The sequence below is a fragment of the Sarcophilus harrisii genome, chromosome 4 (assembly GCF_902635505.1).
Source record: "Sarcophilus harrisii chromosome 4, mSarHar1.11, whole genome shotgun sequence".
NCBI lineage: Eukaryota > Metazoa > Chordata > Mammalia > Dasyuromorphia > Dasyuridae > Sarcophilus > Sarcophilus harrisii.
In genome coordinates, this window is record NC_045429.1 from 393,118,929 (window position 1) to 393,143,768 (window position 24,840).

Here is a 24,840-nt window from a genome sequence, read left to right on the forward strand (position 1 = left end):
AGTATTTTCTTGTAAAAATTATGTAATTTGGATCCTAAACATTTTGCATTGAATTGCAGCAAGTAAGGTGACTCCTTTGCGACTGATGGGATAGTGGGAAACTTTATCCACATCGAGATTTGACTTCCTTTGTGTATAGTGAATTAAATAATTTCCCTACATTCATTCAGTTTGCATTGTCATTGTCAGTTTTAGTCAGTATGTGAGATTACCAGGTTTACTTGTGATGATTTTAATTTTAATTTTGTTTCCATTGAAAAAATAGACATATTTACGTGAGGCAGTTATATTTGGGAATTACCCATTTATTTTGTCCATTGTTTCTCAGTCCCCGTGAAAAGATTTCACTCTCCCTACTCCCATTTTTTCCAAACTGTGCCATAGATTTTTTTGGTATGTTAATATTGGAACTGGCCTGGATATATATATATCAATGGAAACAAATATGTGTGTGTGTGTGTGTGTGTGTGTGTGTGTGTGTGTGTGTGTGTGTGTAAAACCCACTTATGTTGAGTTCTCCATAAAGGAAAAAACTTTTTTAGTAAGGAAGATTCAAGACAAATTTTTGTCATTTATTATTATTCCATGTTCTGTATTTTGTTTGACATTTCTTTTTTGGTATTTAGGTAATTCAGTAGATAGGATGTTGGCCTTGGATTTAGATTTTCCTGACTCCAAATCATAACTCACACACTTCATAGATCCTGGACCAGTGTAGTTAATATCCCATAACCTCATTTTTAAAAAAATTTTGAATCTAACTTAAAGGGCTGTTGTGAGGATACAATGGAATTATATATACAAAACATTACTGTTATTATCCAAAACAAAAATAATTTATTTTGTTGTTCACTTAATAACCCAGACAAGTGAAAAAAAAAATCTGTGCTGTACATATCATTTATTCAATCATTATTTTAAGATTTTTATATTGTTTTATGTTGCAGTGTATTTTAAAGCTCTTTATTTTGCTTTTTAAATATCATAATGTTAAATCTGTGTGTGATTCAGATTAGTTTCCAAGTACAGATGAGAAAATGCACATTTCTTCCATCTTTTCAGAACTTGCAATATTAGGGATATGTGAAACATTGCATATATCAGACTCAGTTGTTGTATTGGTTAGTTTTACTGAACTGGTTTTTTTTCCACTTCTCTTTTAAAAATTTTAAAAAATTACAGGAGTTGAGGAAGATATACATTAAGAAATGAAGATGATGAAAAAGATACCCAAAAATGAGAGGGAGAGTGAACATGAATATTTAAGTATCAAAAATGTAGTTTTGCTATCTCTTATGCCAAATAATTGGGTAAATACATTTAATTACAAAACAGGAGGGGGCAGAGCCAAGATGGCGGAGAGGATACCCGTTTCTTTCTGACTGACCTTCTGACCAGTGTAAAGACCTTCACACTATCAAATTCAACTTCTGAATTAGTTCTGGACTGGCAGAACCCATAAATATTGGGGGTGTAACAAATTACCAGCAGAAGATAATTTCAAAGCTCTCCAGAAAAGGTCTGTTTCAATCAGGCATGGAAGGAGACAGGCCAATTGCAGGCAGACTTAGCATAGACCCAGGGTGGCCTGGTGGAGAAGAACAGATTTCAGACCCTAAGGAGACTAAAAGCAGATCTGCTCCAGATGAAGCCCCAAAGGGTGATATAAGTTGGTCCCCATCACACAAGGCTCTCCTAGAAGAAATTATAAAAGATCTTAAAAGAGAGCTAGAAGAAAAATGAAGAAAAGAAATGAGAACTTTACAAGAGGATTTGGAAAAGAAAATATAGAAATTATCTGAAGAAAATTCACTACAAAATAGACTTAGTGAAATGGAAGCATATATAACTCCTTAAAAAATAGAGTTGCCAAAATAGAAAAAGAAAACAACTCCTTGAAAAACGGAATTTGTGAAATGGAAAAGGAAAATAACTCCTTAAAAATCACAAAACAGGAAGTGAAATAAGTGAATTTAGGATCAGAAGTCTTGATTTTGATGCCTGATCCTGCTTAATTAATATTAATTGACTAATAATTAATATTTATGTTTTCTTAGAAAAATAATCACATTTTTCTGTATTTGTTTCTGCACTTAGAAAATGAGTAGGTTCGACTAGATGACTACTCAAAATTGATGATATTTTATCAAAAGTTAAATATTTGTGAGTAAATATTGAGAGTTTTAATACATTTTTTTTTCTTATTTTGTAGGATCAATTTGATAATCTAGACAAGCATACACAGTGGGGGATTGACTTCTTGGAAAGATATGCAAAATTTGTTAAAGAGAGGATAGAAATTGAACAGAACTATGCGAAACAGTTGAGGTAAGTTAATTTTCTTTTTATCTATTAAAAGTTCACAACTAATTAATAATTATTATTTTTAATAGATAATTGGCATATAAGTATATAATCAGAGGAGGAAGCTTATCTTCTTAATTTATATAACATCATTTGTGCTTTTCATGCCAGTATGACTTTACCCTTCACTTGTTTAGGCTTACTAATATTGAATGGCCATATTTCTTTTTTGTTATTAAACATTAAATAATTTTTTTTAATATAATCTTGAAATTGGAGGATATCTTTGAGGTTGTCAAGTGCAACTGAAATCCAAGCAGAAATCTCTTCAACATTACCGATAAATCAAGTGGGTCATCCATCTTCTGCTTGAAAATCTCCAGGGATGATAAACTTTATAGTACTCAAAACAACTTCATTCTAATTTGGAACAGCAGTGACTATTAGAAAATTTTTCCTTATATCAATCCAAAATCCTTTTTTTTTTCCTTTTCTTCTCTCAATTTTCATACATTGTTCCAATTTTTTTCCTCTGGAGCTAAGCAGAAAAAATTTAGTCTTTTTTCATGACAGCCTTTCAGATACTCGAAAACAACTGTCATTTATTGTCTAAGTGTTCTTTTAGTTCAACCTAAATATTTTCATTCAAATGAGCTTTTGGCTTGATTTTTGTTCTACCCATTATCCTGGTTGCCCCTTTCTGGGTGCACTCAAATTTATCAATATTATTCCTGAGATGTCATACCTAGAACTGAATATAATACTCTAGATATGTTACCCATAATCTAGACTAGATTATGACTTAACCTTGTTCTGGTGACTATAACTTTTTAAATGCAATTTAAGGCCTTGTTAGCTTTTCTTGTTCCTTCCATGTTATATTTTTGACTCATCAATCTTGTACACTACAATGTCTGAATTTTTTTCCTATCATCTATAGTTTGTGGAGAAAATACACATCCCGTATCTACGAAATTGATTTTTAATATCTCATTTAGGATTTCTTATTTGTCTTCATTACATTCTATCTTCAAAACCTTGGTTCATTTTTCTAGCCTTTCCCAATTTTTCTGTATCTTGATGTTGTTGTCCAGTATATTCTCTATAGTTCTGAGCATTAATTTTTCCTATCATTCCTAAGCTAGTAGTATACTTATTGGTTTAATTCTGATGCTAGTTTATATGGAGGTTGCTCTGTTTTTTCATCCTGGGCCAGTTTGACTTTTAAGGTGGGCTAGTGGCCCTCTGTTCCTAGGGGCTCACCATATTGCTACTGGATATCTGATCAGCTTTACCTCTCTCACAGCTCAGAGTTCTCCAATTCAAACCTTCTACTAGCTTTATCCTACTATCCTTTATCCAATAAGAATTGCAAATATTGGCCACCATACTTGTAGCAGACAAGTTTAAAGTCAACACTTTTGAATGTCCCTTTACATTTTAAGTTATTTCTTATTTTTGTTCACTTTCTCCGATTGAGGAGAGTTCTGCTTTCTTTTGGAGAGGTATAAAACTCACCCACTATAACAGGGTAACAGGCCATCTTCAGTTCTTTTCTAAGAGATAGAATACTAAATGGGAAATTTTATTTCATTGAATCCATTTTTCATTTTAGAAACTCTTTCAGTTCATGGAATCATAGAAATGTAATGATAATATTTAGAGCTGTAAGGAACACCAGAGACCATCTATCTAGTCTAGTCCCCTCTTTTTATAGATGAGAAAACTGAGGTCTGGGGAGGTTAAATGACATATCCAAAATCACAGAGACAGGACTAGGATTTGAAAAAGGTTCTCTGATTGGAGCTGTTTTAAAGATAAGTTTTTCTTTTCTTTCTTTCTTTCTTTCTTTTTTTTTTTTTAAACAATGTTATACATTTTGGAGTCAGATGATGTTAAATATGTTTTTTCTTTATAGTTTTTGCTGACAAAATTTTCCTTAATTCCTTTGGTTTTACTTTCTTCTTGGCCTGTCAGCTATGTGGAGGAAAAGATAGGGATTCGGAAGACAATATGTGACTTTATAGTCATGTGTTCTTTTTTCCCTTAAGATGCCTTTTTACTTGCTGCTGTAGTTATTACAGCATTTGACTTAACATTTGTTTCCTTGAGAGGCAATGGATGGAATGTACTACTTGGAATTCCAGCTCTTTTATCTTTTTTTAATCTGTTCATATAATCTCTGTAGTGTCTTACACTTAAGAGTAGTTTTCTTTAGAGTTGTTCATCAACATTTTCTTTCCACTTCAAATAAATCTTCCAGAATTTATCACTGAGGCTATAACCTGATATGAGTATTAAATATTTTTTCATTATTGACTTATGTGAAATAAGATCAAAGAATGAACTTATAAATATTAAGAAATCAAGTAAGCTCAAAGAAATGTAGGTATTTTTTCACATATTTTATAATTATATAAAATAGACACTGTCACTTAAATGAGAAACAATTCAATAACTTTACTTTATTGAGAATAAATGCTTTTAGAGGCAGAGCCAAGATGGTAGAATAGCAGGAAAGAAAGTTCTCTATCTCTCTTTCCATCTATATCTCTTTCAGATTTAGCAGATATACCAGATTTGATCTTGATCAGGAAATACAAGAAAAAAGAATCATAATGAGTAATTTTTCCAGCCCACCTTGGCATAGGAAGATAGGGAGGGCTGTGAACAGTAAGGACAGGGTCTATCTAGAATTGTACCATGTAGAACATTTGAGTATAAGTAAAAACTCTTCACAAGGGCAAGAAGAGTTCCCAGATTCAGTCTAGAGAGCCCTAAACTTATATATATAGAGAGTATGGTAACTTTTCATTTGGCTGTTTAGTCATTCCTTGCTCAGTGGAGGGTCACAGATCCAGGACTTACTAAGGAGATGCCCTGTACCTAAAATGAGGAGTACTTATGGGCTCTATCCTGTTACTTTGAACAAGGAGTATATTTAGAAGCTAGAAATACTGGTATGGATTAAACTTTGGAGCAGATCTGGGTTTTACTTCTAGCTTCTCATCCAATCTTAAGCTTATTGAGGAATAACCAGGGCAGGAATCCCAGATGAAAAGAAAGTATCAAGTGTTATCATTCTGAACCTTCCAATTGTAGAACTTTGCAACTAGCTGATAGTGGCTGACTCCAGCACCATTCTGCTGGAACTTCAACTGGGGATGGAATATAAATATTGTTGTACTGTTAGAAATGATGAAGGGGGTGATTTCTGAGAAACCTGGGAACTTTGTATCAACTGGGTGTGAGGTGTGGAGGTATTTGTATGCATACATATATAGGTATATGTGTTTGTATATATATATATGTATATATGCAGAGAAAGAGAGGGAGGGAGAAAGGGAAGGAGAGAGAGAGAGAGAGAGAGAGAGAGAGAGAGAGAGAGAGAGAGAGAGAGAGAGAGAAACATCTTGAAAGAATAGGAACTTTGATCATAGTAATGAGTTCATATTCTCATTCTCACTCAATTTCCTCGTACCCCCTCCAGTGTGAAAATTTTGTTTTGCTTGATTATGCAGGAATTTTATGAATTTATTTTGTCTTTCTTTCTCAGTTGGGGGGGGTATAAGACTTAGGAGGGAGAGAAGACAGATTTTTGCTGATTGAAAAAAATTTCATTAAAAATAAGTATTTGCTTTTAATAAATTTGGTGTCCAGATCACTAATTCATTTGTTTTGTTTCTACATAATTTATAGTATTCCTATTGCAAGATAGTTTTTGCATGTGCATTTTGACTCTGTATTCTGTAGAAGCACAGAGCTAGAAAACAAAAAGCTAGAAAGACTACTTTGTCTAATCTTCTCACTTAACAGATGAGAAAATGGATTTCCTAAAAAGGTAAAGGGAATTGTCTCAATCAAAATAATTTTTGAATGCATTTTATATCAGAACTGAAGTCTTTAGTCTTCTTCAGATCCCTCATACTGCCTTTTTAATTCAATGTGATTAAATTTAAAGAGGATTTAATGAAAACCTATGCCATCTACTATACTTGGTTGAAACAAGTCTCTGTCCTTAAGGACCTTACATTCTTCTCTTTTAGTACAATTTACTTGACTTTAGATTTTAGCAGTGGCTAGGATTACAAAAATCAAATTTAAAAAGAAGGAAAAAGTTGTAATTAGAGTTCATAAAGAAGAACTCTGTATCAATCCCACCAACCTTCATATTAATTTCTATTCAGTATGGCACCTTGTTTTCATATGGCATAACCCAAATACCCAAATTTCATATGGCATAACCCAAATTTAATTGGCTCATAGATTTTTACTAGTTTATATGATAAAATACCAAAAAATTAGTTTATTTTCTAGGCATTTGGTCGATTGTATTTTATTTCTAATATTGAATAGAATCATAGATTTAGATTTGGCAGCAATTTTAGGGGTTATCAAGTCTATTTACCCTCATTTTATAAGTGAAGTAACTGAGGTCCAGAGAGCTTAAATGAATTGTCCAGGGTTCCACCTGGTATTTGAATTCATACCTTAGTGACTTCAAATCTTGAACTCTTTTCTCTCCATCGCGCTGCATTTAACACAAATACTTGAGAAATGTATGCTGTATACTCTGTTTCACATGCTATAAACCCAAACCAAATACATTTAGTTATAATTTTTTTCTATCTTAAAAAAGTATTTTTCACTTAAATGAGAAATACAAAGGAATGTTTAGTCTTGTGTGCTCCCCTTCCACTCCTGAAAGGACAATGACTGAGTGGTAGAAAATAAAAAGGTTTATATTGATAATAACTTTTAGTGGTATAAAATATGAGCTCTTTATCTAGGGACTTAGTAAAAATTTACCTGAGGAACTAAATCATTTCAATCATGATGTTGTTATGATTGAGACCAGACAACTAGAGGAAGTTATAACTAAATTAAAGGATGTGATTTTCTGTCAAGATGACCTAAATATAAGTCAAACTATCTAGCTCCTTCATACCTATTCCAAAAAAACTGTAAAGTTAGCATCATGCTGAATTCTGATCAAGAAATCCAACCAGAAATTATGGTGACTTCTTTTACTCTAGAAGAGGTAAAAAGCCCCATATCCTCTCTACTTTGTAACCTGCCAGGGTTCTGTGTCAATAAGCTGTGAAAGTGGAAAGCTTTCCTAAGAAAAGTCCAGGATAGAGACCTTGAAAGCCTCTAGCAGTAGCCATCAATTACTAGCAAGTCAGTATGTTGTGGTAGTATACTTGACGGGACTCTCAGGTTCCTGAAATTCCAGAGGAGGATCTTTAAAGAATCAAGGTTTGGAATTTCAAAGATTAAGGTATTTGGCAGGGGGTAATATGCCCAGAGAAAGGGTTGGCAAAAATCCTCAGAACTTCTAGGGCAGCATCAGGTAAGGCTGACCGCCACACCCCAAAGTATATTGAGGACAGAGTCTGGCCTTTCACAAAGCCATAATTCAAGAAATAAAAACTAGACAGATGAATAAAAATAGAAAATATCAAGCTTTATTAAATTTGCTTCCTTGGATGATAACTATGAGGCTTGGTGTCAAAGCATGAGCAAGTGTCTAGGAGTGCTCCTTTTTCCAGATTTCTTAGATTTAACCTCAGTTAAACTCAGCAGTTGCTGAGTAGGTGGTTTTAGTAGTGTCAAGGAAGTTAGATACCTTCTACTCAATGGTTGGTCCCTTTGGTGATGGTTGTGGGACCTGGGCCTAATGCAAAGTGTGATGACCATGTATTTAAAATCAGCCAGAGTCAGGAATTCAAGTTAGGGGAAAATCTTCGATCTTTATTCTTAGTGGAAGTGAAGAAGGATCACGATCGCAATGTGAGCAGCTGCGACAAGAAACCAGCCAACAGAGGTGAAAGGGGATCGCCCTAGCAATGTGAGAAGCTGCGACAGGAACCATCCAGCAGTCTCTTTCCGCCTTTTTCCCTGCCCCTCTGCCTCCACCCACCAAAACTGTCATTTCCTATACTACACATCATTACTACACATCAGCACTTGCACAAAGAGTGGGCAGCGGCCATTCTTTCTCCAAGCATATATATTAATAGAGTATGGTCCAATTACTATTTAGCCTCACGTGCTTGGGACCTCAGTGCATCAACTCAAGCTTCAGCCCATTACATCTCCCACTTTCTTTTGTTTTAGAACACAGGTGGTCATGCCATCCCTGACTCCTCAGGGAGGTCAGAGCCCTCCAAAGGGAGGTGATCACGCCCTCCCTGACTTCTCAGGAAGGGAGGTGAAAGCACTAAAAAGGAGATGATCATGCCCTCCCTGACATCTCAGGAAGGGAGATGAAAAGCACCAAAGGGAAGTGGGGCTTGCTAGCGGATTTCTGGGCTGAAGGGTCTAATTATGCACAAACCCATCAGCATGGGAGGTATTGCACAAGCACATAGACTGCTATGTCTATACACAGCAGCTATAACACAGAGGCTATTAGTGATGTCCCTCCCCTCAATCAGTGCAGGCTCGATGTGGTGTAACAAACATGAATTGTACACGCAAGTAGCGGTATGACAAACAACATAAATCAACATGGTGTTGTAAAAGATTGCCAGAAGTCCTAGAAGGAGGGTGTGTAAACAATAGTCATACATACACCTTCTTCAGCAGCCAAGAGATAGTCCAAAACCAATCTATTGTCCATTGCTTCCCATGTCAGGGAATCCAATGATCCTCCCAAGTTTTTGAAGTCCTGCAAAATTCTTTTTATGTGTTAGGGAATCCAATGATTCCAGCAGATTTTGAAGTTCTGTAACAGTCTTATCATTTCTCAGAAAATCCAATGATTCCTGAGGGCTTTCAAATCTTATGCCTCAGAGAATCCAATGATTCCTAAGGGTTTTCAAGTCCTACAACAATCTTATGTCTCAGAGAATCCAATGATTCCTGAAAGTTTTCAAGTACTACAACAATCTTATCATGTCTCAGAGAATCCAATGATTCCTGAGGGTTTTGAAGTGCAACAATTTTTGATGTCCATGTGTCAAACGCCATAACTGCCACACTCTTTCAATGGTGAGCACAATCAGCAACAGAACCACCCAGTATTTCTCGGGTCTCCTCCTTCGTTTCAAGGGTCCACTCCATCTCTTTGTGATGGAAAAGGCAAATATGGCTCGTTGGCCCCCATCTGATTCCTTCTCCACCTGTAGAGATACAAGCAAACCCTCTTCCCCAAGCAGTTAGCCTGTCTGGTCCCTTCCATTCACCACTTTTTGGGTCTCTCCACATCACCTGGCAATTATCTAAAGATAGTGGAGCTGCTTGCACTGGACACTGCCCTTCCGGTGAGTTGTAAAATCTGTCTGCCGGAGCCAGTGCATCTTTGTCAAAAATCAAGAAGTTAATAGTATAAAGGGCTATATTTAGAAGTTCTCTAGGCTTACCCGTGGCTCCCCCTTTCTTTTGTTTTTCGAGGAGCATCTTAATGTCTCTGTTTCTCCTCTCTACTATTGCCTGTCCTTGAGGATTAAAAAATATGCCCGTGGTGTGTAAAATCTTATACTGTGCACAAAAGTGTGCAAAATGTTTGGAAGTATAAGCAGGACCATTATCTGTTTTTATTGCTTGTGGCACACCCATAATTGTAAATGCTTGTGTGAGGAATTCAGTGACCACTTGGGCTGTCTCTTTTGCTGCTGGTATTACAAAAGTGAATCCTGAAAAGGTATCTACCACAATATGGATAAAAGACAGACGGCCAAAAGATTTATAATGGGTCACATCCATTTGCCAGATTTCATTGGATCTCAAACCACAAGGGTTCTTCCCTGGAGGCAGTGTAGGAGCGTGGAAAGGAAGGAAAGCCGTACAGGCTTTTACTATGCTCCTAGTTTCCTCTCTTGTTATTCCAAATTGTAAATGTAAAGCTCGAGCAGCCTGATGATATTTAGAATGAGATGCCTGGGCATCTTGGAATAAAGGAGTATTGACCAACATAGTTAGAAGGCTATCTGCCTTTGAATTACCATCAAAAATAGGACCTGGAAGTCCACTATGAGAATGGACATGTAATATATAGATCTTACCTGGATGCTTTCTCACTTGCTCTTAAAGTTTCTTAAAGAGCTGATATATATTAGAGGCTGCAAATTTTATTTGGGCTGTGGCAATTCTTTGTACCACACCTATTGAATAGGCCGAATCAGATATTATATTTATGTTTCCTGGATAATAAGTAAGCGCTAGAATGATCGCATACAATTCATTCTGCTGAGTGGATTGAAAAGGAGTTCTGACTACTACTCTCTTTATAGTTAAGTCATGAGAGTATACAGCACAAATATTATGTTTGGATGCATCTGTAAAGACAGTTGGTCCTTCAAGAGGAACTTTAGAAACCTTTTCTTCAAGAATCCATTGCCAATTATGTAATAGTGTAGTTATCTTTAATGGAGACCCATGTGTAAGATTTGGAGCCATGGCTAATAAAATTTGCCACTCTGGGATAGTCTCACAGCACACATTAATTTGTATATTGGTATAAAAGGTGTATATCTTGTCAGGTCTTCTCCCAGATAATTGTACTGCTCACTTAATGGCTTTTGATAAAATTCTAGCCACAAGCACTGGGTAAGGAAGGAGTAAGGCTTTGTTCTGATTGTGCCGGGAAGTTCATCCACTCTATCACACTGTCTCCTTGATGAAGAACTGCTGTGGGTGCCTCTTGTGTGGCAAAAACTGATATTTCCAAGGGTTTTTGAGCGACTCTTTCAACCACATTGGATAAAGCCAGTTCAACTTTTCTCAAAGCCTCTTGAGCTTCTTTTGTAAGCTGGCGTGGTGAATTTAAAGCACTGTCTCCCCTTAAAATATCATATAACGGTTGCAATTGATAGGTACTCAGGCCTAACACAGGTCGCATCCATTGAATATCTCCTATCAATTTCTGAAAATCATTTAAGGTGTTTAGTTTCTCTGTTCTTAAGGACAGTTTTTGTACTGTAAGTACCTTAGGGTATACTTCATATCCTAAATATTGAAAAGGAGCATGTCTTTGAATTTTTTCTGGAGCTATGTACAGTTCGTAATTCCTTAGTGTTTCTATGGTCTTTTCTAGACATGGAGAATCTTTAGCTAGCATCTGTCTCATTTCAGCCAAAAAAGTTTACTAGTTTAATCTTTAAGAAAATAAGTTCCCTGTTTGTCTATTACAATACTCACCTAAGTTCCTGGTCACCGGAGACTTCTTCAGTGAAATTAGGGTCCTTGGGCCCCACATTGGGCACCAAATGTGATGACCGCATATTTAAAATCAGCCGGAGTCAGGAATTCAGGTTAGGGGAAAATCTTCGATCTTTATTCTTAGTGGAAGTGAAGAAGGATCGCGATCACAATGTGAGCAGCTGCGACTAGCCAGCCAGCAGAGGTAAAGGGGGGTCGCGCTAGCAATGTGAGAAGCTGCTACAGGAACCAGCCAGCTGTCTCTTTCTGCCTCTCTCCCTGCCCCTCTGCCTCCATCCACCAAAATTATAATTTCCTATGTAACACATCAGGACTTGCACAGAGAGTGGGCGGTGGCCAGTGGCCATTCTTTCTCTAAGCATATATATTAATAGTGTATGGTCCAATTACTATTTAGCCTCACGTGCTTAGGACCTCAGTGCATCAACTTGAGCTTCAGCCCATTACAGCAAAGGCCAGGACAGTGCTGTTCCTAAGGCTTTTGGGCTGTGTGTTCTGGATTACATTCATCAGAATCTGAAGGGAAAGGGTGATTATTTGACTTTAGATTCCAGTGCATGCTATTTCTACTTTCTCAAAGAAAAACTTACTACTTTCTTCATCTAGTCTGACTTGCTTACAGTAGGAGTGTCAGCAGTTGGTAGAGATGCCTGGCCCTTTCTCCCTCTGCTTTCCCAGATGATAACTGGGGGGCAGACAGAAGGAGGACTGGGGGTCTGGGCAGTGCTGCCCCTCCTTCAGCTCTTGGATTTATTTGCAGTTGTTAGTGCTAGTGAATGGTGGAAAAGAAAATGTTCCTCTTCTCTGTAGTTGTAGCTCTTCTTCATAGAAGGACCCAAAATAGGGCTAGTGGCAATTTACCTGTTCTTTGGGTTAGGCAGAAGGCTTGCTGGTTTGATTTGCCTGTCATATGCCTTCTCTTCCAGGGTATTTGTTGCTTTAGCTAGTTCAAGTCTAGAGATTTAGATTTGGAATTTATTTGTGTCGAGATGATAATTTATTCCACATGGGTGATTGAAATTTTCCAAGGAAAAAAGTATAGATGAGAGAGTGCTAAAGAATTATTCACTTTAAGAATTCAAGAAGAAACACAGAAAAATCAGTTAGAGTTGGAACAGAACCAGAGAAGATGGTGCTAAGAAGAGGCATATTGAACAATGTCAAACATAGTAGGAAGATGAAGATACAAAGAGACCACTGATGGTAGTACATAATAGGTTATTTGTGTCCTTTTGGAGAACAATTTCACTAGAGTGGTGCGGAGAGAAGTCATGTTTTCGTTACAATACAGTTCATAACTCAATTGATCTTTGTAATAATCCTATGAGGTAGGGGCTGTTGTTATTCTGATTTACATATGAAAAAATTGAGGCCAAGAGGTTGTCATATGCCCAAAATTATGCACTAAGTCAATGTCTGAGGTAAGTTTTGAACTTTTTCTGATTCCCAAGTCTTGTATTCTATTCACTACCTCTACCCCTCTTAGTGGCTGCCTATAGATGAGAATTAATAATAATAATAATAGTTAATATTTATGAGTTGTTGAGGTTTTTTTTTTTAGTTAATTGTTTTCTTTAGTTAGCTTTTTAAAACTTTTGCATTTGGCCAATTGTACTTTTAAAGAAGTTGTTTTGTTTATTGGGTCTTTTTTTCCATTTTACCAATTTTGTTTTTCAAGGAGTTGTTTTCTTTTTTCATTTTGCCAAATCTATTGTTTAAGAAATTGTTTTCTTCAGGATATTTGTTTTCCATTTCACCCAATGTATTTATTTCATTTCTCCATTTTTCTTATACTTCTCTTCTAAGATCCTTTTTGAATTTTTCCAGTAGAGTCTTTTGAGTTGGAGATCAGTCCATATCCTTCTTTGAGATTTCATTTGAAGGCTTTTTGCCTTTAGTGTCTCCAGGATTTGAGTTCTGTTCTTCCCTGACTCCATGTTAGCTATGTATGGTCAGAGTTCTTTTTGCTTCTTGCTCATTTTTAAAGGTCGAGGTCTACTCCTAGGGCAGATTGTCCCAGGCTTCCTCTATAGGGCAACAGGGGCTTCTCACTGCATTGGGGCTGGTAGTGCCACAGGCTTTCCCACTGTGCTGGGTGGGGTTGGCCGAATCCCACCTGTTATGCAGGGATTCAGGGAATCACTATTTGCCTTCTATAGTTGTATAGGAGTCTCACAGCTAGTCTGCTGATCCACTGGCTTTGTGAACTAGGACAGAGTAGCCAGCACTGCCGTATTTTATCTAAGAGCCTCCCACTCTATTCTGGGTTGGGCCTCTCTATCCTGGGTCTGTCTGTTCTGGGCCATATACCCCAACTCAATTGAGACAGACCTTTCCTGAAGTTCTTCATAGATATCTTCTGTTGGAAATTTGTTATACACTAAATGTTTGTGGATTCTGTCATTCCAAAATCCTTTCAGAGCTTGATCCGGTGTTGATTCTGAGGGAAGCCAGGAAGAACTTGGGCAAAGTCCTATCTACTCTGCCATCTTGGCTCAGCTCCTATAACTGATATTTATGTTGTGCTCAACATGTGCCAAAAATTGTGCTGAGTGCTTTACAATTATTATTTCACAACAACCCTGGAAAGTAATCCCTATTAATTATCATTCCCCTTTTACTGAAGAGGAAATTGAAACAACTAGCAGTTAAAGGGCTTGCTGTGATTACCAAGCTAGTAAGTTTATTAGGCTGTGTATGAATTGACGTTTACCTAATTCCAGACTGAGAAAATTATCTATGACACTACTTAGCTATCCCTTTTGATTATGAAATGGAGGTATTGTGTTTGTGTATGAATAACTTTCAGAAATTTTATACATAAAAGATAGGTAAAGATAATTAGTTGGGGGTAGAAGGGCCAATGGAATAATTTTTTTATATTTTAGAATTTGGAAGAACTAAGAATATTTGTAGAAGCTAGAAGGAAAGGAGAGAGTGAATATGTCTGTAACAGAAAGGACAGTTGCTAGTAGAACATTCAATTCCATTGTGTCTGAAAATGATGTATAATGAAAATTGGAGAAACTTTGAAGAACTTAGAAAAGAGATTTAGGTAAAATATTTAATACCTATGTGGAGATACTTTAAGAATGATAAAACATAGGAGGGATTACATTTATTCTGCATGATTCCACAGACTTTTTCTTCCATATGAAGAAGCACATTAAATTTGCTTCAGAACATTAATTAAATAGTGAAATAGTTTTTTCTTTGAGTTAATGACTTTCTGATCATAGACGTTCTAGCAAAGGCTTGATGCTACTTGTCAGGTATGTTGCAGAAGAGATTTTTTTCCATGGGTGAGAAATTGAATGAAATGATCTCTAAAACTCCTTTCTAGTCTTAAGTTTCTGTGGCTTGAATTTATTTCAATATCATTTTCCTCCTAAAGTCTGGTTAGATCATTTACCCTAAAAGTAACTAAGGTTAACATTTCTGGGGAAGGGAAGTAGAAAATATTAGCACCTGGAATATTTACAGGAGTATTAAAGGCCTAATTGAAGTGGAGAGGAAAGACTTAGAATAGTGTGATAGGATATTAGGGATAAGAATTACTGAAGAAGACAACACAAAAATAATGGTTGGCCTGTATCAAAGTTTTGCCTTGATACATTGTAAAAAAGGGAGGAAGCATCTTTTATGACCAGTGTGATATAATTTATTTGGTTAAATAGGCTTTTATGGATTAACATAGAATCACTGTGGTTAACATTAACACTGACCACTTTGTGTGTATGCACATATGTATGTGTTGTGTATGTCTGTGTACAAAACCATGATCTAGGTGGGAAAATAAGTTTTAAGTTCCAAACAATGAATACAGGTCTTTAAAAAAAAAAAAAGTTGACATTTCCTGTTATATGATTGTGTTTGCTATCATTAGCAGACTCAAATATGGTTAATAGGGCAATTCGTTATCAAAAAAATGATCCTTGATCAGTATTTTGAGAGGATTTTCGTTTTGTTTTAAACAAATAAGGACTGTTAAGATAGTTTTAATGAATAGAAATAGTAATTATTTTTTAAAGCAACAGTAACAAATTTTTTTTAAAAATGAATGAGTAGCATGGTTTCACAGGAAAGATGGTCTTCTTGGTGTAGGGAATGGTAGAAAAGGGTCAAGGTTCTTGATGTAGTTAAGAAACGAGCAAATTTTTTATTACTTCACTGAAATAATAAACCGAAGCCAAAATATGAATGTTAAATTTTGGAATTCTTGAAACCAAGAAAGAATTTACTTAGATTGGCAAGTTGTTGGAACTAAGATGTTTTAGTTTAAAAAGAGAAAGGTTTAATGAGTCATTGTTTCTTTTAGTAAGAGCGGTTGCAAAGCCTAACAATGAACTGTTTTCATCTTTATTACTGAGAAAACATCAGCTCACCTGTCTATAAAAATTTCAGCTTTGGTTTATATGAAAAGTTACTGATTTGTCAAAGCTGGTACTATTTCTTTGAAGTATATGGACTTACAAAGTTGCCCAAGTTTTTTTGTCCTTCATTTCCATGCCTATATTCCTATGTAACAGAATTAAAAAAAAAATTTAATGCTATTCAGTAGGGATTGCTATATGCTATGAGTGCTTTAGAATAAAAATTAGAAGTGATTCACTATTTGCTTTGTTTCATTAAGAATGTTTTCAAATTATCTTTTTGTTTTCCTGTTTCCTAACATATATTAATACATATGAGAATAGACAGAGGGAGGGGAAAAAACTGAATTTACTGAATTTACCCTGAAGTAAAATATGCACCAGTTACTGATGCTTATATATCAGAGAATTGAACATTTTTACAGTATTTTATTCAATTAATAGCATTTATATAGTGTTCTTTATATCTTTCTCTCTGTTTAGGAATTTGGTTAAGAAATATTGCCCTAAGCGTTCTTCTAAAGATGAAGAGCCTAGGTAAAGTATATACATTTTTGGTGTCTATTTATAAAACACTTACCTAATTTACTTACCTAATGACATGTCATTAAGCAATTATACAACTAACTCTAACAAAAATATTTACTAATAAATTCATCATGAACTTTTTATAGATTGCCAGTTCTTTTGGTTATGATGATGTAGAGCGTAGAGCCTTTGACATTATCAGTAAACTAGTTAATCCTTGAATCTGCTGTAACCTTCCCCCCCCCCCCAGCTTTTATGAATAATACCTTAGAAACTAGGATAGACATAAAGACTATTACTTCATGATGTTTACTAAAGAATGTATAAGATTTTCTTAATGAAAAGAAGGATTAGATATTTTAAAAAACTATTTGAAATGATTTGTCTTTTGCCTTTTGTTTATGGTAACTTTACATTATACTTTCCAACAGTATTAAAAAATTAATTTCATTTTTGTATTTTTACACTCCTTATTTAGTGGTTTTTTGCTTTGTTTTTTGTGATGGAGAAAAGATTCTGTTGACTAAACAGAAGAGAAAAAAAACCCAGTTTTTTAGACTAATTATAATTTCCTGAACTGAATAAAAGAAACTACAAGTTCATTATTGGCTTTTTGTCAGGGTCATCTGCATAGCAAACTTTTATTAAGTGCTTACTGTTTTCATTGCAGTGTTCTAGGCACTTGGAAGAGATAGAAAAGTCTTATGCACAAATAACTTAGACATACAATAAATACATATTTAATTGTAAATTCAAATGCATATGTGAAATGTACACAATCCAGAAATCCCTTTAGAAAACAGAGCTCAAAAGCTTCTCTGTTTCTTTCTTTCTGTCTCTCTCTCTCTCTCTCTCTTTTACACACATGCACACACACATGCACATACGTATTATAAATATTTTAATATTAAAACTACCTGACATTAGAGATCAGGATTCTTAGGTCAGATTTGTTATGAATTTCTGAGCTCTCAGACCACCATATTGGCAATATTTCACAATGTATTTTAATTCGGTGACTCTGTTTCTCTCTTTCCCTCCACACACATTCTTTTACCCTTATTTTTGCCCCTTTTATCCCCCCTTTTAGTGCCAACCATAATGGCACCTTACTTCCCTTCAGGAGGTGGGCAGGCAAACAGGCAGCTGTGTCCAGAGCTGATATAAAAGTTGTCCTGTAAATCACTCATCGGGATGCACTTGAGTGGTATGATTGGCAGGTTCTACCTTGGCGCAAGCACTTCATCTCTGCAACAAGTTCAGCTTCCAAGCCTAGGAACCCAAGTTCATTCCCAAGGTCAGGCCAGTAATTTGACATCTTAAGCAATTACCAGTATTCTAAAAGGGTCTACAGGTAGTATTTTTCTTTCTTTTCCACGCCAGATATCCTCTTATTTATAAATTAAGACTGCTTCAAGAGGTATGGAACTATATGTCCATTTAAAGACTTAGTGTAGGATCTATCATTTTAAGTTTGCAAGAGTTTAACCATAATTAAGTTGAATATATTGACTTTTGTCATCATCCCATATTCTATTTAGACTTCACTAAAGACTTCCTCAATAAATGGAAAAAAATCTGTATTTTACATTTGTTTTTGACAGGTTTACCTCCTGTGTAGCCTTTTTTAACATCCTTAATGAGTTAAATGACTATGCTGGACAGAGAGAAGTAGTAGCAGAAGAAATGGGACACAGAGTATATGGTGAATTAATGAGGTATTCTCATGATCTGAAAACAGAAAGAAAAATGGTAATTACTGTATTTCATATCTATATAATTTAAAATATTATAATTTAGAAATATATGCTTTAATTTTAATATATTTTTCAGCATAGAATAATTTCTCTTATAGAATTTTTAATGGTATCATTATTACAAGAGAATTTTGCTTGCCTAATTTGTATATTCCTTTTTAATTTCAAATAGTAATCCTTTTTCTGAAATTATACCAATTGATAACTTTAAAATTTATTTTTGATAACAAAAAAATGTCACTTGACTAGCAATCTCTTTCCCTATCTTGATAAAATTCATTAATCAACAAGGCTTTAAAAAGTTATAGGAACATTATGTTAGACATTTTTTGTTTATTTAGTTTTTAAATATAATTTCATTTTCTATTGAATTTTTTAGCATCTCCAAGAAGGACGAAAAGCTCAGCAATATCTTGACATGTGCTGGAAACAAATGGATAATGTGAGTTTTAATATTCACATGATTAATGTATAGTTTTATTAGATTCTTTTGATCCTCATCTGTATTTTGTATTCTATATCTTTTTGAGTCTGTGTCAGTGTAATTATTGAAAATCTACATTAGATTTATTATGTTATTGCTTATGAAATAGTAAGCATGGGTAATAGTAGATGGCACAGTGATAGAGCACCAGCCCTGGAATTAGGAGAACCTGAGTTCAAATGTGGCCATAGACAGACACTTAAAACGCTTTTTAGCTATGTTGACCCTGGGCAAGTCACTTAATCCAATTATCTTGCCCCAAAAAAAGGAAAGAAAGAAATAGTAACCAAAATTTTTATTGTGTGTATGGTTGCTTTGTTTTTACTGGAAATTTTCACTGCAAGTTCTACAACTTATGTGTGTTTGCTCAAACTAATAGTATTTGGAGGAAGTTCTTGTTTTTCTACACTACCTACTAAAAAACTAAAAAAGATTAAATTGAAGAGGCAAAACTGATTTCAGAGTAAAAGAAAGATCCTGGGTTCAAGGTCTGCTTCTGATAGATATTGGTTGCATATCCTCAGTCTCTTAACCTTTTGTTTTCTCAGATAATTCTCTGGAGACCAACTACAGAGAATGTGGTGATCTAGTCTAAAACCTCTCAAGCAAATAGAAGTAATATATTCCTAGTGTGGAATAAGATCTTTTTATAAGTCAAAATTTGAAAAATTGTTAGTGTTCCTAAGTCTTTTGGTTTTATGTTATTGATTATTCATCTCAAATTGAGTGCTGGAAGGGATCTTGGCACCAGATCCAACTCCCCCTCATTTTATAAATGAGAAGAGTAAGCCCCATAGAAGTAAGGGAACTTTGCAAAGGTCATATTGCTGGTGAGTTAGAGTATCATTGTCAAACTGAAATAGAAATGGGAGTCACTGCCAGAGTTTGACTTAGAAAACCAGATGTTAACATTGTTTTCTTGTATTTATTTATTTTCTTGAATATTTCCCAAATTCTCAAAGATTTCCCAAATTTTAATTTCTTTTGAATCATATTTAGGAGTGTTGTGTGGTTGACACCTGAACTAGAGAAGCAGATTTTGAACCTAAATCTATCCTAAATATATTTTACTTTTGTGTATAATGCTTCTTCCTGCCTTCCTTTTAGTCTCTAATTTCTTCAGACTTTATCTCTTCAGCATCAAAGTGCTGGTAATATTAGTTTGAAAGAAAGTGCACGTCATATTTAGGAAGGGTGGTGTCTGTATTTCATTTTGTATGCTTAGTTAATTAGAAAAATACTAAAATATCATTTGATATTCTGATGTCAAATGTCATGAGGTAATCCTTAAGACAGAAAACAACTTGCATGGAGAATGATAAAAAGAGTTGCTGTATTTTTGCTTCTTCAGCTACCTGATCATTCTTCTATCACTGTCATTTAAAAAATAACTGAACATGCAATTCTGGTTTATAACTACTTTTATTCCTTATACTCATCTCTATCTTAATATCTTTTAGATTATTCTTTCCTTAATCTAATTACCTTTGAAAAGTCTTTTCTATTTAAAAAAAAAAAAAAGTCTTTTATAAACTGTTTCCCTTGTTTGTTTGTTTTTTTAAGTTCATATAGTCAGTCATTGAACAGCTATTAAGACCCTCTTATGAATCAGTGCTAAATTTTGGAGATAGAAAAAAAGTTGAAAGCAGTCCTTGCCCTTAGGGAGCTTACACATCAGTGAGGAAGATAACATCCAAAGAATTTGGTACAAACAAGCTGTTACATATAGAATAAATTGGAAATAATCAATAGAGGTAGGGACTAGAATTTCAATGGTACATAAATTCCTAATATACATATCACCTAGTAATTCCTTTTGAGTAGTTACAAAAGTGAAATAAAACATTTTCTAGTTTGTGAGTGCTAAATAAAGTTCTCAGGTTAGTAATCATTGCTATATACTTGAGTACCATTCACTAATAAATCTGACCTGAAGATCTTTGCTTTGCACGAATCATAGTTTTGTTTTATTTTTTAATTATGCTGAAGGAAATTTCTCATGTTAGTTTAATGGATCAGTTTATTCTGGTGTACAAAAAGATTTTTAAAACAAGCCAAGATAAATGTATTCTAATACCTACATAGGCTATTCTAATATCTTTTGTTCTCTTTGTTTTTATTTAGGCTTTAATGTTATTCTCACATAATATTCCATTGAAAGCTTATTCTAATTACAAATAATATTTTGTAGTCTATTTTTATAAGTTAGAGCGTGGTTCTTTTGGTTCTCCTTGAGATTAGTTTTATTGACTTTATTTAGATTTTTACCTTTCTTGAATGCATAAAGGAGACATCATAAGATATACATTGTTTTCAGTTGATTCAAGAAGTATTTTATGTACTGATGACCTCAGAGCCAAGAAGACCTTAGTTCAAGTATTGTCTTTGATATATTCTGACTCTGTAATCCTGTTCAAGTCACCTAGTCTCTGAGTTGCAGAGAAAGCTCTGGCTTGCATTGGTAGAGTGAGTTTTCTTATCTTGCAAGTTCCTTATTCCAGTGAAATTAAAGGTCTACTGTGCTTGAAGCGGTGTATTAAGAGGCTGAGGAAGTGTTACAAAGATGTGTCTGCCCACAAAGAGTTTACCTATTTAGTAGGAGACATAAATTATATGTAAGTACTATAGTACACATTGCTATTCTCTCAAATGTTTTGAGTTTCATAGTGATTCTCTTGATAAAGTTCTGGGGGTTTCAGTGGATTACTGTGCTTATTCAATTTGAGTCAATATTATGATATAATTCTGGGCTTTATTAAAAGAAATATAGTATCCCCCAAAAAAGGAAGATGGTTTTTCCACTATTTTCTTGATATATCATTTGAAATGTTGTATTTTATTCTGGGCACCACAGTTTAAGGATATTGATAATATGAAACATGTCCAGATAAAGGCAACTGTGATGGTGAAGGTTCTTGATTCCTTGTCATGAAGATTGGAAGAAGGAATTGAGCATGAGCCCAGAGAAGGCAAGATTCAGAGAGGAGAGAAAAACAATATTCCCAAGAATTTGAAGGATTGTCCCTATTGGGTTTGTATCCTAAAGAGATCATAAAAAGAGAAAAAGAACCCATGTATATAAAAATGTTTGTAGTAGCTCTTTTTGTGGTGGTAAGGAACTGGAAATTGAGTCCATGCCCATCAATTGGAGAAGATTGAATATGTTATGGCATATGAATGTATTAGAATATTATTGTTCTATAAGAAATGATAAGCAGGTTGATTTCAGAAAGCCTAGAAAGACTTACATGAACTGGTGCTGAGTGAAGTGAGCAGAGCCAGGAGAATACTTTACCCAATAACAGCAAGATTGTATGATGATTACCTTTGATAGACTTGGCTCTTCTTAGCAATCCAAGACAATTCTAATAGTCTTAGGATGGAAAATGCCATTCACATCCAGAGAGAGAACTGTCTCATTTTCCCTTTTGTTCTGATTTTCCTTGTACAACATGACTAATATGAAAATATGTATGATTGTACATGTATAACCTATATCAAGTGGTTTGCTTTCTTGAGAGGGGGAAGGTGAGTGAGGGAGAAAAAAAAATTGGAACTCAAAATCTTATAAAAATTAATGTTGAAAACTATTTGTATGTAATTTGAAAAGTAAAATACTATTGAGTAAAAAAAATTTTTTTAAGAATTTGAAGGACTGTCACATGGAAGCAAAATTTAATTTGTTCTATTTGATCCCAGAGACAGAACCAGAAACAACAGGGGAAGTTGCAAAGTGACAAATTTTCAAAAATAGAACAACTTCTTCAAGGATATCTCATATATGAGATATTAAATTGGAGGCTGTATGACTTAATTTAGTATGGATTCCTATTTTTCCATGGCTTCCTTTCTTTCCATGGCTTGGACTATATGGCTTTTGAGGTTCTTTATCTCTCAGATTCTGTGAATAGGTAGAAATCCTTAGGATCTATCCATTTCTCTTTAATCTTTTCTTTTTATTTCTCTACTGTTTACATCTATGTATCCCTAAAATTAAAACACCTCATTGTTTGGTAGAGAAGAAGCTATTCACTTTACTTATCTTCTTCAAAAATCTAGAATTGAATGTTCTGGTTTTGTTGTTGGGAGATATAGAGGTGCAGATATGTTTGCTTAAGAATACCATTGCAAGAAGGTTATTGGCAGAAAAAAAAGTTTAAAAATGCTCATATCAACATTACTTGTCACAGAAATTTAGACAGCTGAAAACAAAATACGCGTCTAGTAACTATAGCAGGGGTTCTTAACTTGATCAGTGAGTGTTTTAAAAAATAATTTGTATTTCGTCATAATTGATTCCCTTGGTAATTCTATCCATTCTATTTTGTGCTTTTATAAGCATTATTCTGAGGAGTAGTCTGTAGGTTTTTCTTAGATTGCCAAAAGGGACCTATTGACATGAAAAAAGTTATAGGCCCCTGCTTTGGTAGAAGCAAACATCTGATCAGATACAAAGATCTGATCAGACCTGGCCTTTACCTTTATTAGCTGCCTTTTGCAATGTCTAACATTTCAGACAGGTATATTGATTTTAACATACAAAATGATTGCTTAATAAATGAATTAATTTGATTTCATGGTCAATATCATGCTTTCATATTATCTGCAGAGTAAAAAGAAGTTTGAGAGGGAATGCAGAGAGGCAGAAAAGGCTCAGCAGTGCTATGAAAGATTGGACAATGACACCAATGCAACCAAGGCAGATGTGGAAAAGGTAAGATGCCTAAAAATCAGAAACAAGCTCTACTGACTTGGAGGTTAAAAGATTTGACCTGCTTCTTTCTGTATTTGCATTTCTTTGGCTGGTATTTAAATAGTTTTCTTTTCCTTTTTTTTTGATTCAGTGAATGTTGTGTAGGTGTGTTTGCAAAGTCACCATAATTTGAGGAATCAGTGACTGTGTGTTATGTGTTGTACACATAGACATAAATTGTTGCTTTCAAAGAGCTTTTGTTTTTTTTTAAGGAAAAGTAGGGTAGAAAAGATGACTATAAATTAAAAATTAATGAATGAATTTACTATTTTGTGCCAGGCCCTGTTCGGGGAGGGGGGGGGGGGGTATGGTAAATAGGAATAAATTAGGTTCAGCCCATATGCCAAAATAAGTTAGATATAAAGTATCACATTATGGAAAAATTAGGGGAACAAGGAAGAAATCACCTTTTAAAACTACAGAGTGAGTAAAAAAAAAAAACAATTTTTAATATATAAAAATTTAAAAGACTGCATAAATTTCACGCAACTAATATGAGAAGAGAAACACTTGCAACTTGTTTCTTTGAAAAAGCCTTCATTGTCAAGATATATGGAACTGATTGAAATTTATGCTAATAAAATCCATTTCCCAGTTGATAAATAGTCAAAGAATGTGAATAGGCAATCCTTAAAGGAAAACATCCAGCTGGCATTCATATGAAAAATGTCCCAAATCACTGATAATTAGAGAAATTCAAATTACAGCAAATCTGGGTTTCTGTCTCACACCTATCAGATTAGCAAAGTTGACAAAAAAAGGAATATGACAGGTGTTTGAAGAGTTGTGAGAAGAGAGGCACCTTGATATTGGTGGCAGTGTAAATTGCCAGTCCATTCTGGAAAGCAGAAAAGTTTCCTAAAGTATTTATATTTTTTGACAAAGGATACCCACTACTATGTTAGAGAGATCCAAGAGATGGGGAAAAGGTTCTATGTATACAAAAATATTTATAGCAGTTCTCATTGTTGTGGCAAAGAAGTGGAAGCTAAAGGGATACCCATCAGTAGATGAATGAGGATAGTGGGAAAAGGTGGAAACCTTGTTGAATGTCAGTTTTTTGATGACATTTGAGCTGAAGTTTGCATTTTAAATAACGATGAGAGGGATTCCTCTGAAACTTGAGGAGTGATGTGTGAAGCATTGAAATAACCACTATGAAAAGTGGGATAGATCATTAATTAGGGAGGATTATAAATTTTTTTCTTGCTGAATTAAGGTTTGAGTTGAATTTAGAGAACATAAATTTGTTGTTTTAGTCATCAGAAGTTCATGATTTTCCCTCAGCTATATGGAGCAGTATATAAGTAAAAGGGAAAGATATGAATGATAGATACAAGATTTTGGATTATGACAGAGTAGCAAGGGAATTCAGGGTGGAGAATTGAATGGTTCACTAAAGGTTAGATATAGGGAAAGGAAGAGGATTAGGTCTGCCATTTAAAAAGAATAGCAAGTATAACCTTGGTGTTTGTT

At 34.6% G+C, this 24,840-nt stretch overlaps 1 protein-coding gene across 3 annotated transcripts in view; it reads left to right on the top strand.

Moving 5' to 3' along the window:
• The window catches only part of FNBP1L (formin binding protein 1 like), a 118,595-nt gene that overhangs the window by 69,763 nt on the left and 23,992 nt on the right, over nt 1-24,840 (top strand). For all 3 annotated transcript variants that reach the window (XM_031967103.1, XM_031967101.1, XM_031967102.1), the window contains exons 2-6: nt 2,213-2,328; nt 16,326-16,379; nt 17,975-18,122; nt 18,507-18,569; nt 23,221-23,325. In XM_031967103.1, coding sequence (XP_031822963.1) covers nt 2,213-2,328; nt 16,326-16,379; nt 17,975-18,122; nt 18,507-18,569; nt 23,221-23,325 — 486 coding nt within the window. The remainder of the gene's footprint in view (nt 1-2,212; nt 2,329-16,325; nt 16,380-17,974; nt 18,123-18,506; nt 18,570-23,220; nt 23,326-24,840) is intronic.